At 46.9% G+C, this 13,147-nt stretch overlaps 1 protein-coding gene across 1 annotated transcript in view; it reads right to left on the bottom strand.

The window, feature by feature from the left end:
* AGBL4 (AGBL carboxypeptidase 4) overlaps nt 1–13,147 on the bottom strand; it is a 669,979-nt gene that overhangs the window by 529,787 nt on the left and 127,045 nt on the right. The window contains exon 4 of the mRNA XM_063941485.1: nt 903–1,014. Within this exon, the coding sequence (XP_063797555.1) occupies nt 903–1,014 (112 nt within the window). The remainder of the gene's footprint in view (nt 1–902; nt 1,015–13,147) is intronic.

Here is a 13,147-nt window from a genome sequence, read left to right as displayed (position 1 = left end):
ATATATATATATATATATACTATAGATATACTATAGATATAGTATATATATATATATATATATAGATATACTATATATATATATATATATATATATAGTATATCTATCTATATACACTGTATATGTATACATACACGCACACACATAGTTTCTCAATGCAAACAATACAAATCTAAGGGGGTAATTCAGACCTGATCACATGCTAGCTTTTTCTGCTGCGATCAGGTCAAAACTGCGCATGCGTTTACACTGCAATGCGCAGACGCGTCGCTCGGGTACAAAGCGGATCGTTGCTGTGCGATGGGTTTTGCGAAGGATCCATTTGCACAGCCGATCACAAGGAGATTGACAGAAAGAGGGAGTTTGTGGGTGGCAAATGATCGTTTTCAGGGAGTGGTTGGAAAAACTCAGGCGTGTCCAAGCGTTTGCAGGGCGGGTGTCTGACGTCAATTCCGGTCCTGGACAGGCTGTAGTGATCTCAGCGGCTGAGTAAGTCCTGGGCTACTCAGAAACTGCAAAAGATCTTTTTGTACTGCTCGGCTGCACATGCGATCGCACACTTGCACAGCTAAAATACACTCCCCGGTGGGCGGCGACTATCTGATCGCAGCCCTGCAAAAAACTGCTAGCGATCAGGTCTGAATTAGGCCCTATGTTCTGTTATGTTTTCACACTAATTGGAGGATAGGGCTGGTGCAAGCGTGCCCTCATAATGATATGTATGAAACCAAAAATACAGATAGGAACGGTCCAGCCACAAAGATGCATACATAAAATCATTGTGTGAAAATCGGCAAGTAGTTCCGTGCATGCCATGAAGGTACAAATACAGCCGACGTGTTCAACCAACATAATCAGCAATAGTTGCCTTACTGTATATACAGTAGAAACGCTCAACTTACAGGACTGGTGTGCATCTCCAGGATCAGTTGCTTCACTCCATATAGAGTTGGCTGAGCCCATGGGGAAGGTTCTTGCCAATGTCTGTTTAGATCGAAACCCATCAATGAGCACCTTTAATAAGAGAAAACAACAAGTCATAAATAGCTTCACTAATACAAATGACAGATATAACATTGTGACGGAACTACTGTATATATTCCCTATATTCCATAGCAGACCTTTAGACAGTGGCTTTAATTAGTCAAACTTATTCCAGACTGATCAAAGCGAATATCAGATGGTTTGCTATATGTTGTAGCACATAGATTATAGTTGTCGCATTTATAAAAGACGTCCATTTGTGTTATCATCATTTTATTTCATGCAATTTGCTCTTGCAAATTGCATGAAATAAAATATAGCATGAATACAAAGCATTGTCATAGAAATTAACTGCTGTTTGTTTGCAAAACTTATTCCATTCACCGCTTGCATTTTGGCTATAATAAACAAAAGGTGGTAACAGTCTAAGCTACTGTGTGCACACTACTAATGTGAGCTCTTAAACAGATAAGGAACAGAATGAAGCAGTAACATAAGGCTGGTGGGGATGTAGGGGGTCATTCCGAGTTGATCGCATGCTGCCGATTTGCGCAGCGATCAGGTTACTACTGCGTATGCACCGCAATGCGCACGCATGTTGTACAGGTACAAACAGCATCGTTGTTGACCAATGCTTCTAGCGACGAATCCATTTGCACGGGTGATCGCAAGGAGATTGACAGAAAGAGGACGCTTGCTGGGAGTGGTAGGGAAAACGCAGGCGTGTCTATGCGTTTGCTGGGCGGGTGTCTGACGTCAATTCCGGGACCGCACAGGCTGAAGTGATCACAAGGACTGTTAGGGTTAGGCGGCAGTGAGGGGGGTTAGGGTTAGGCTGCAGGGGGAGGGATAGGTTTAGTCTATGGTGGTAAGGTTATGTTTAGGCTGTGGGACTGTTAGGGTCAGGCGGCTGTGAGGGGGAGTTAGGGTTAGGCTGCAGGGGGAGAGATAGGTTTAGTCTGAGGCGGTAAGGTTATGTTTAGGATGCAGGACTGTTAGGGTTAGGCGGCAGTGAGGGGGTTAGGGTTAGGCTGCAGGGGAGGGATAGGTTTAGTCTGTGGGGGTAAGGTTATGTTTAGGATGCAGGACTGTTAGGGTTAGGCGGCAGTGAGGGGGTTAGGGTTAGGCTGCAGGGGAGGGATAGGTTTAGTCTGAGGCGGTAAGGTTATGTTTAGGCTGCAGGACTGTTAGGGTTAGGTGGCAGTGAGGGGGGGTTAGGCTGCAGGGGGAGGGATAGGTTTAGTCTGTGGGGGTAAGGTTATGTTTAGGCTGTGGAACTGTTAGGGTCAGGCGGCAGTGAGGGGGTTAGGGTTAGGCTGCAGGGGGAGAGATAGGTTTAGTCTGTGGCGGTAAGGTTATGTTTAGGCTGCAGGACTGTTAGGGTTAGGCGGCAGTGAGGGGGTTAGGGTTAGGCTGCAGGGGAGGGATAGGTTTAGTCTGTGGGGGTAAGGTTATGTTTAGGCTGTGGAACTGTTAGGGTCAGGCGGCAGTGAGGGGGAGTTAGGGTTAGGCTGCAGGGGGAGAGATAGGTTTAGTCTGTGGCGGTAAGGTTATGTTTAGGCTGCAGGACTGTTAGGGTTAGGCGGCAGTGAGGGGGTTAGGGTTAGGCTGCAGGGGAGGGATAGGTTTAGTCTGTGGGGGTAAGGTTATGTTTAGGCTGTGGAACTGTTAGGGTCAGGCGGCAGTGAGGGGGAGTTAGGGTTAGGCTGCAGGGGGAGAGATAGGTTTAGTCTGTGGCGGTAAGGTTATGTTTAGGCTGCAGGACTGTTAGGGTTAGGCGGCAGTGAGGGGGGTAGGGTTAGGCTGCAGGGGGAGGGATAGGTTTAGTCTATGGTGGTAAGGTTGTGTTTAGGCTGTGGGACTGTTAGGGTTAGGCGGCTGTGAGGAGAGGTTAGGGTTAGGCCGCAGGAACTGAGGGTTATGTTTAGGCTGCGGGAAAGGAGGGGTAGGGACAGGATCAGGATTAGCTGCCTCCTGCACCCTTGTTGGCAATTACAACAGTCGGGATACCAGGGTTGGGATTATGACCACTGGCAACACGAATTACCAGGATCCTGTACCCAATGCGGCTGATGAATAGCGTCACTGACGGAACCAAAGAAAGAAAGAGAAAACAAATGTGTACTCTACAAATATTGTTTCTTATCTGTGGAAGATTTTAATTTATTATAGGTGAGATTTATACCTTTAAGAATTAATTTGATCTTAAAATATTTATGGTTACATCTTCACTGCATGGGAACCTGTGAACGTGTGGGAGAACGCCTGAGAAAGCAGTGACAAATGTGTTAGCCTTCAATGCCAGGTTTGTGCTTTTTGAATCAACTCTATTTTATAATAAATATTAATTGTACCGTATCCATTGCATAAAGAAATAAAACAACTACAAACTCAGACGTTGTCCTAAAGATGTTCTCCACTCACTTGGGTGACATGCTACCTGTACTGTGTAGAATAAACCTCCAGATGAACAAGAAGCAGTCCACTGATCCTAAATGCAGCCAGTTGTGAATGTCCTTTTACTTGTGGGATTAAACCACTGGCCCTTTACCGCATTTCACTAGCAGCCCAATAAGAACTCTCCCAAAAGGTGCTGAGGAAATTTGTCCTAAGGAAGTTGGTAGGATCACTGGCGAAATGCGTTAAAGATCCAGTGGTTCAATCATTCATCTCAAGTCACTGCATTGAGGATGAGAACCGAGTGCTTTTTATTCACCATCTGGAAGTGAAATCAAGTAAAGCTATATATTAGCTATAAGGGCTGTGGTCATCAGTACCTAGTGAACAGATAAAGCCATCATCTCTTGTATACATAATCATTGCATATGTCACTAAAGCCAGTATGAGGCCTAGTTTTGCTTCCGTTAAGCTCGAGAGTGGTGAATTCTTCTGTTATATATTTTTGTATATTTGAAAGGGTGTGGATCATTAGATCGACAGTGTCTAGGTCGACAATGTTTAGGTCGACCACTATAGGTCGACAGTCACTAGGTCGTCAGGGTTGGAAGGTCGACAGAGTTTCTAGGTCGACATGTGCTAGGTCGACAGGTCAAAAGGTCGACATGAGTTTTTTTGGGGGGAGGGTCATTTTCTTCGTAGAGTGACCGGGAACCCCAATTAGTGCACCGTGTCCCCTCACATAGCGAGCGAAGCAAGGTGCCACGCTCCGCTACCGCTTCGCTCGGCACAGATTACCGTTCCAATCGTAGTCCATGTGGATCGTTAAGTATGAAAAAGTTCAAAAAAAGAAAAAAATTTGACAAAACTCATGTCGACCTTTTGACCTGTCGACCTAGCACATGTCGACCTAGAAACCCTGTCACCCTAGTGACTGTCGACCTATAGTGGTCGACCAAAACATTGTCGACCTAGACAGTGTCGATCTTCAGACCGGATCCCATTTGAAAGATGATGCAAATATATCCCCATAGTAGATACCAAGGTTACCCGCTTCCATGGCACCATACATCATTTCTTTGAGTATACTGTAGCAGAACTTAGTAGTCACCGAAGGCACACGATCCTGTGTTCCCCAGCATTGTGACACAAGGAGAGTGACTTTCTCAGTAACCAGCCTACTTAATACATTTTCATGAAGCTGGTCAATAAAAGTCACCATTAGAGAACCATTATACACAAATCTTGTGGACATTGGGGGTCATTCCGACCCGTTCGCACGCAGCGGTTCTTAGCTGCGGTGCGAACGGGTCTGAACTGCACATGCACGGCGGCCGCAATACGCACACGTGTTTTTGCCCGGCTGCGGCTGTCGCCGTTACAGCGGCCAGAAGGAAGAAGAAAGTGATCGCTAGCGCGTTCGCAAGAAGATTCACAGCAGAGAGGCGTTCCGGGGCGTCTACTCACCATTTTCCGGCCGTGGAGATCCGAACGCAGGCATGTCCAGGCGTTTGGAGGGCGGATGTCTGACGTCAATCCCGGGACCTTCATCGCTGGATCCGTTGCACAGGGTAAGTAGGTCTGACCCTGGTCTTGTTTTGCAGGAAACTTTTTTAGCATAGCAGGGCTGCACAAGCGATCGCAGCCCTGCTATGCAGAAATACACTCCCCCATAGGCGGCGTCTAGTTGATCGCACGAGCAGCAAAAAGTTGCTACGTGCGATCAACTCGGAATGAGGGCCATTGTTGAAGTTTCCTATAAATCAGGTTTTTTTGTGCCAATTATGATGGATAGATAAGAGTTGATGTTTCTGAAAAACTAACAAATGCTTTGTGATCGTCTTCCTGATCTGCCATCGACTTGATGGTCCATAACTAAAAACTGTGTTGTATCTTGACTAACTAGGGGGTTGTCAAGGATGCCAATCATGGATCACAGATTTAGAAATAAAATAAAACAAATCCTAATCTACAATGTATTTCAATTGCTGTTTTAAATCTATTGGTCTCAGCTACTGATAATTGGCAGCTTGACAACACCCTGATTAGTAACTGTACCCCTGTGGATGGATTCAGTTGAGGAGGTACTGGTGGTCATTCCGAGTTGATTACAGCCAGCAACTTTTTGCTGCTGCTGCGATCAACTTGTCCACGCCTATGGGGGAGTGTATTTTAGCTTAGCAGGGCTGCGATCGCTTGTGCAGTTCTGCTAAGCTAAAAAAAATTCTAGCAAAACATGACTAGCCCTGGACATACTTACCCTGTGCAACGATCTCTGCGATGCTAGAGCCGGCTTTGACGTCAGACATCCGCCCTCCGTTCTCCTGGACACGCCTGCGTTTTCCTTACCACTCCCCGAAAATGGCAGGCAACGGTCCGGATTCGCACAGGAACGCCTTCTTTCTGTCATTCTTCTTGCGGTCGGCTCTGCGACCACTTTCTTCGTAGGACGCGACGTAACCCGGCGACCCCGGGCAACATCGCGCACACACAGTGCGGCCCCGCGCATGCTCATTCCAGACCCATTCGCACCACAGCGACAAACCGTTGCGTGCGAACGGGTCGGAATTATCCCCACTGTACTTGTTGAACTACAGATGTAGCCACCTTTATCTTGAGTGGCTGAGGCGTTTGTCCCGATCGAGCATACGCAGCGTACTGGGGCGTAGGGAGGCGCGCCTAGTCACAGAGAGGCTATCTAATCGCACGGAGACAGACGTTTGGCGTTACCTTTACGTGTAATACCTGCGATCATCCACCAGATGTCGCTTTTTACAATCACCACTGCGCATGCGTGCGGGCTCCCGTAAAATATAATACTGAAATACTGTAACCTGTAGTAAGGACTACTTTACTAGTGCGCTGAATCCCGCAGACAAAGCAACATAAAACCAGTAGTGTACACTGACGCAAATGGACGTGTTAGAAGTTCAATATTGCCTAATAATATTAGGAATATTGTACAGTATGTTAGCATCCTAATCCCGTAGCCATTATGGCTTAATCAAAACTAATGGATTTATTCATCTGTCTGCGGCGAAGTGGTGAAGTGTTCCGCTTCCTATACTCAGAGTCCCGTGTTCGATTCCTAAAGTACAGTACTGTACAGTACGAACGCATGTTAGTTTTTTCCAGACACTTTATAATTTTTTTTATTCACATAAACCAGGGCAAAGCTGCAGGAGCAGATGTACTGTTAAGGTTCTATGCACCATACGGTACACATACAATTCTGTAGCAGGGCAGACTCAATCGAAATGGCTACTGCCTGTGACTCCTTGCCCCGTGGAGGCCCTCAGCTATGGAGCGAGTGATGACATAGATTTTGCGGCCAACGGGGCAGTGCTGAAGGAGCGTCACAATTCCCTCGCTAAAATACACAGGGGCGATAGGGATAAGCGAGGTCTATCATTACGGTACACCGGACTCGATCGCATAGCACACTGTCAAAATGGCCGTCGCCCCTGAACCCCCACCATGTGGCAGGCAGCGCTCGGAGATGGAGTGAAAGATAGCAGTAGTCTTGAAGGCTACGGGGCAATGCTGAAGGAGCGTCACAATCCCCTCGCTAAAATACACAGGGGCGATAGGGATAAGCGAGGTCTATCATTACGGTACACCGGACTCGATCGCATAGCACACTGTCAAAATGGCCGTCGCCCCTGAACCCCCACCACGTGGCAGGCAGCGCTCGGAGATGGAGTGAGAGATAGCAGTAGTCTTGAAGGCAATGAGCGTCACAATCCCCTCGCTAAAATAACAGTACACAGAGGCTATATGAATGAAATGAAGTTTTACTTTCACGGTGTCTGTGTCCTGTTTTTATTTGGGTATTTTTTTTGCAGTAGAACTACAGGTACCAGCAGGCCCGTTTTACCCCCGCATGGTGGTACTTCTGGTTTTCCAAGTACCAGCTTGCGGGGGAGGCTTGCTGGGACTTGTAGTTCTGCTGCAAAAAACAATATAATATTTTACACTCTGGCTATCAGCCCCCCATCCGCAGCCCCTGGCCCTTGGGTGGCTGGAGGGGGGGGAGACCCCTTGATTTAAGGGGTCCCCACTCCTCCAGGGTACCCCGGCCAGGGGTGACTAGTTGGGGATATAATGCCACGGGCGCAGGGACCAGTATAAAAGTGTCCCCCAGCTGTGGCATTATCTCTCCAGCTAGTGGAGCCCGGTGCTGGTGTTAAAAATACGGGGGACCCTTACGTCTTTTGTCCCCCGTATTTTTTGCACCAGGACCGGACGCAGAGCCCGGTGCTGGTTCTAAAAATACGGGGGATCCCCTGTCAATTTTCCCCTGTATTTTCACAACCAGGACCGGCTCAAAGAGCCAGAGGCTGGTTATGCTTAGGAGGGGGGACCCCAAGCATTTTTTTTCGGGGTTTTTTAAAAACTTTTGTGCCGTCCAAAAAGTCGAATCCAGGACGCACATATCCGTCAATTGGTCCGTTTTTCGACAGCGGGACTGTCGAATCCGTTTTTTATTGAATATGAATTGTGTCGAATTTAAAAACGGTCGAATTCCATATACCATGTGACATGAGCTTGTGTACAGTATCTGTCATGAGGTGTTTTTTTCACTGACACTATTATTTTTTTCTATTGTAATATACAGAGGCGGCAAACTAGCCAAACGGGAATAATCAGCTTCTGATGAATAAAATGAGATGCTACAGTACATGCCTATATTCTGTGTGTGACTGCGGCTCTATGAAATGAAATCTGAAAATGTAAATATGAAATGCATTACTAATGTGCAGCATTATGTGTATAAGGTGTGCTACAATATTTTCTGGCGTAACATAAGGAAAGGGCACTACTGTATGGTCTAATGCAGTGGTTCTCAAACTCGGTCCTCAGGACCCCACACGGTGCATGTTTTGCAGGTAAACCAGCAAGTGCACACGTGTACTGTATTAATTACTCACTGACAGATTTTAAAAGGCCCATACAGTAGGTGGAGCTAATTATTTCACTTGTGATTCTGTGAGACCTGCAAAACATGCACTGTGTGGGGTCCTTATTTAAAGTAATAACTGAGAGAGTTAATTACATGGTAGGTGTTAAACTGAAATAAAAGTTGTTTTATTTTGCAAGAGATGAATAATAGTATGGTGAATAAATGCATATATAATACAGAGTCATATAGTAGTTTGACCTTGATTCTCAAGAGAACAGATGCACTATCGTATCTATGTTGATGTTCTTCCAAGTTTCAGTAATGTATTTTTCAATATATTATATAACCTATATATTGTTGTTGTTTTTGTCTTTTTATACTGTAATTGTATTTGCTATGCAAGTAGCCTTTATCATATAGTCTGCATGTCATCATTTCCAATAGAGGCTAAAGTTGAATAATGTATTTCTAAAAGTAGCTTATAAGACAATTTAAACACTTGATATGATAAGGGCAGATTAGCGCTATATAAACACTGGTCACTCTGTCAGATCAGTTCATGCTGTATTCATCAGGTATACCTTGTTTTAATAAAAACAACATATGGTCGTTTAGCATTGTAAATCGCCTCAGACTGCTATCACTTCCACCATAATGACATTTACTTGCTCGGCATCTGCGATCAGTTCAGTGCTTGTCGTTCCTGGTTTGACGTCACAAACACACCCAGCGTTCGCCCAGACACTCCTCCGTTTCTTCAGCCACTCCCGCGTTTTTCCCAGAAACGGTAGCGTTTTTTCGCACACACCCATAAAACGGCCTGTTTCCGCCCAGAAACACCCATTTCCTGTCAATCACATTACGATCACCAGAACGAAGAAAAAAACGTGAGTAAAATTCCTAACTGCATAGCAAATTTACTTGGCGCAGTCGCACTGCGGACATTGCGCATGTGCATTCGCGACTAATCGCTCTGTTGCGAAAAAAAAATAACGAGCGAACAACTCGGAATGACCCCCACCATTACTATGATGCTGGAAAAGACCCAATTGCAAACAAAAGAACAAAAAAAACCAACAACTCAAATTGAAATGAAAAAATAACTCTCTAGGGGGCCTATTCACTAAGGGTGTATATTTACTAATATGTGGGTTTTAAGAAGTGGATCTGTTGCCCTTAGCAACCAATCAGGTTCTACTTATCATTTATCTAGCACCTCCTAGAAGATAAATCTAGAGTCTGATTGGTTGCTATGGGCAACATCTCTACTTCTAAAAAACTGCACTTTAGTAAATATACCCCTAGGTATCCAACTCGCTGCAAGTAGCAGTGGTGGATACTAAAACATTGTTACAATACAACATTGGGCCTGATTAATTGTTGTAAGAAAAGCAAAAAATTGGTCAAAACCATGTTGCACTGCAGGTCTATACCTTCCAATAGTCCTTTATGTCCTCTGACTTTCCCACTGTCCCACCTACAGGCCACAGTGTCCCGTGGTGGGGAGTTGGGGGGAGCACACACCACTAAACAACGGGTGAATAGATGCCATGCGCATGACATCTATTGATAGTGCCAGGAAAGCCTGGGGGCAGCCCAGCGTTTTGGAGAGTGTTGGGCATGCCCCCACAAGTGATGGGAACAGGGGTTGCCACAAAAGCTCTTCCCGCTTTCCTTGAGACTCCACCCCATCTGCGGCCATACAAGCATCTTTGGTGTGTGCAGGGACCTGCTCCAAGAACCACCACCAATGTTATGAGGTACAGTATGCCGGTGGGGCAGATGTAACATGTGCAGAGAGAGTTAGATTTGGGTGGGGTGTGGTCAAACTGAAATCTAAATTGCAGTGTAAAAATAAAGCTGTCTAACATTTGTGGGCTACATGCAAATGCAGCCAGTATTTACCCTGCACAGAAAAAATAGAACCAACCCAAATCTAAATCTCTCTGTACATGTTACTTCTGCCCCACCTGCAGTGCAACATGGTTTTGTCCAGTTGCTTGCTAATTTGCTGTACTTGCAAACAGGCCCATTGTTCTTATGTGGGAACAGCTGATACAAAGATCCCTGCAATTCCTAGTCTGACGCAGCAGTTCTAGTGTGCAAGCATAACTTGGGTTTACGCATGCACGACTTCCAGTGTAGAGAGCCCAACATGGGCAAAGGGATCCGAAAGAACCCTGGTAGGAAGGAGTAAGGGTCTGGAAGTCAGTGGCATCTGTCAAGTATTTTGGAACGTGATGCTCAGTCATTTAGTCATGTTAACTCCCCAAGAAGAAACATCTGTGAGACCGGAAGTACTGCAAGTGCTACATACTGTATAGCCGCACTTACTGTAGGATGCCGGCAAGTTGGGTCTAATTGAATTGACTCATATGACTGTCATTAGCGTTAATGCTGACAATGCGTATGTGTCACCATGATTCTCACTGGAGTGTTTAACATAAAGGAAACTTATAGGTATTGTAACGTTGCTAAATATTTTCTTAATAGATATATGGTTCTAACAGTGAAAAGATAAAAATGTTTGATACAGAAAGTACATGCATTAGACCAGGGGTGGCCAACCAGTCAGAGGCAAAGAGCTATAAAAGGACAAGAGCCACTATCATGCTCGTGCCTAAGGCGTGCACAAAAAATGGGGGCTTGACCTAGTTGTCAAAAAAGCCACACCCAATTTTTGTGGGCACACCTTTCGGTGTGACGTTTGTAGGAGTATGACCTTGTGTCATAACCCCGTTTTTAGTCATGTTGTACAGTGCCACATACATATACAAATGCCAAAAAATGGGTGCCAGATACACATGTCCCCACAGTGCCAGATACATACATGCCCCCAGTGCCAGATACACATATCCCCACAGTGCCAGATACATACATGCCCCCAGTGCCAGATACACATGCCCCCACAGTGCCAGATGCATGCCCCCGAAGTGCCAGACACACATGCCCCCAGTGCCAGATACATATGCCCCCAGTGCAAAGATACATATGCCCCCACAGTGCCAGATACATATATGCCCCCAGTGCCAGATACACATTGTCCCCACAGTGCCAGATAAATATATGCCCCCCAGTGCCAGATACACATATCCCCACAATGCCAGATACATATATGCCCCACAGTGCCAGGTACACATATGCCCCACAGTGCAAGGTACATATATGCCCCACAGTACCAAATACATATATGCTCAAACAGTGCCAAATACATATATGCCCCACAGTGCCAGATACATATATGCCCCCAGTGCCAGATACATATATGCCCCCAGTGCCAGATACATATATGCCCCCAGTGCCAGATACATATATGCCCCCAGTGCCAGATACATATATGCCCCCAGTGCCAGATACATATGTCCCCACAGAGCCAGATACATATATGCCCCACAATGCCAGATACATATATGCCCCACAGTAGCAGATACATATATGCCCCACAGTGCCAGATACATATATGCCCCACAGTAGCAGATACATATATGCCCCACAGTGCCAGATACATATATGCCCCACAGTGCCAGATACATATATGCCCCACAGTAGCAGATACATATATGCCCCACAGTGCCAGATACATATATGCCTCACAGTTCCAGATACACATGCCCCCCACCATGCCGGCTATGCCCCCAGTGCCAGATACACATGTTCCTGCAGTGTCAGCAATGCCCCCAGTGCCAGATAAACATGCCCGCAGTGCCAGCTGTGCCCCCAGTGGCAGATACACATGCCCCCACAGTGCCAGTTGTGCCCCCAGTGCCAGGTAGACATGTCCCCACAGTGCCATCTGTCCTCCCAGTGCCAGATACACGTGCCCCCGCAGTGCCAGCTGTGCCCTCAGTGCCTGATACACATGCCTCCGCAGTGCCAGCTTTGCCCCCAGTGCCAGATACACATGCCCCTGCAGTGCCAGCTGTGGCCCCAGTGCCAGATACACATTTCCCCGCAGTGCCAGCTATCCCCCCAGTGCCAGATACACATGTCCCATGCAGTGCCAGATATGCCCCCAGTGCCAGACACACATGTCCCTGCAGTGCCAGCTATGCTCCCAGCGCCAGACACACATGTTCCCACAGTGCCAGTTAAGCCCCCAGTGCCAGATACACATGTCCCCGCAGTGCCAGATATGCCCCCAGTGCCAGGTACACATGTCCCCGCAGTGCCAGATATGCCCCCAGTGCCAGATACACATGTCCCTACAGTGCCAGATATGCCCCCAGTGCCAGATACACATGCCCCCGCAGTGCCCCCCCTCAATTGCTGCTCATCGCGCTGCTGCTCCTGTGTGTGAGGGCGGGGAGGTGAGCGCAGCGTGCGCCTCTCCTGCCCCTCACTGTCCGGCAGGGGTAGTTATCTTTAATTAGGCGCCGATCCGTGAGCCAATCAAAGCTCGTGGTCTGGCAGCCAATCAGGAGCCTTAGCTGCCTGTCCACGAGCTATGATTGAATCAATTCGGCGCCGAATTGAAGATAAACACCGCTGCCGGAGAGAAGTGTGTGTGCTGGGCAGCGGTGGCCAGGAGGAGGAAAGAGCCGCATGCAGCTCGGGAGCCGCGGGTTAGCCACCGCTGTTTTAGACCATCTATAGCATTAATAATTAATACTGTATCACCTACACTATCCAGAGTATACGGAGACTACTGTGTACATACAGAATATATCCAGTGCGAGTGCTAGGTACTTCTGATGCTACTGAAGACTCCTGGGACCTTGATTGTGGAATGATGCCCATGTGAGCATCGGCTGTGTAACAGGATGGCCGTGTATTCCAGATTTGTGGAGCCAGGATATCTGTGTTGGAAGATGCAGACCCTCGCTTCAACATGCCAATAAAACAGGGGTGACAACTCGCTGTTTT

This window comes from Pseudophryne corroboree, chromosome 9 (genome assembly GCF_028390025.1).
Source record: "Pseudophryne corroboree isolate aPseCor3 chromosome 9, aPseCor3.hap2, whole genome shotgun sequence".
Taxonomy (NCBI): domain Eukaryota; kingdom Metazoa; phylum Chordata; class Amphibia; order Anura; family Myobatrachidae; genus Pseudophryne; species Pseudophryne corroboree.
The sequence above is the reverse complement of the archived record's forward strand: the minus strand, read 5'-3'. Positions and strand labels throughout refer to the sequence as shown.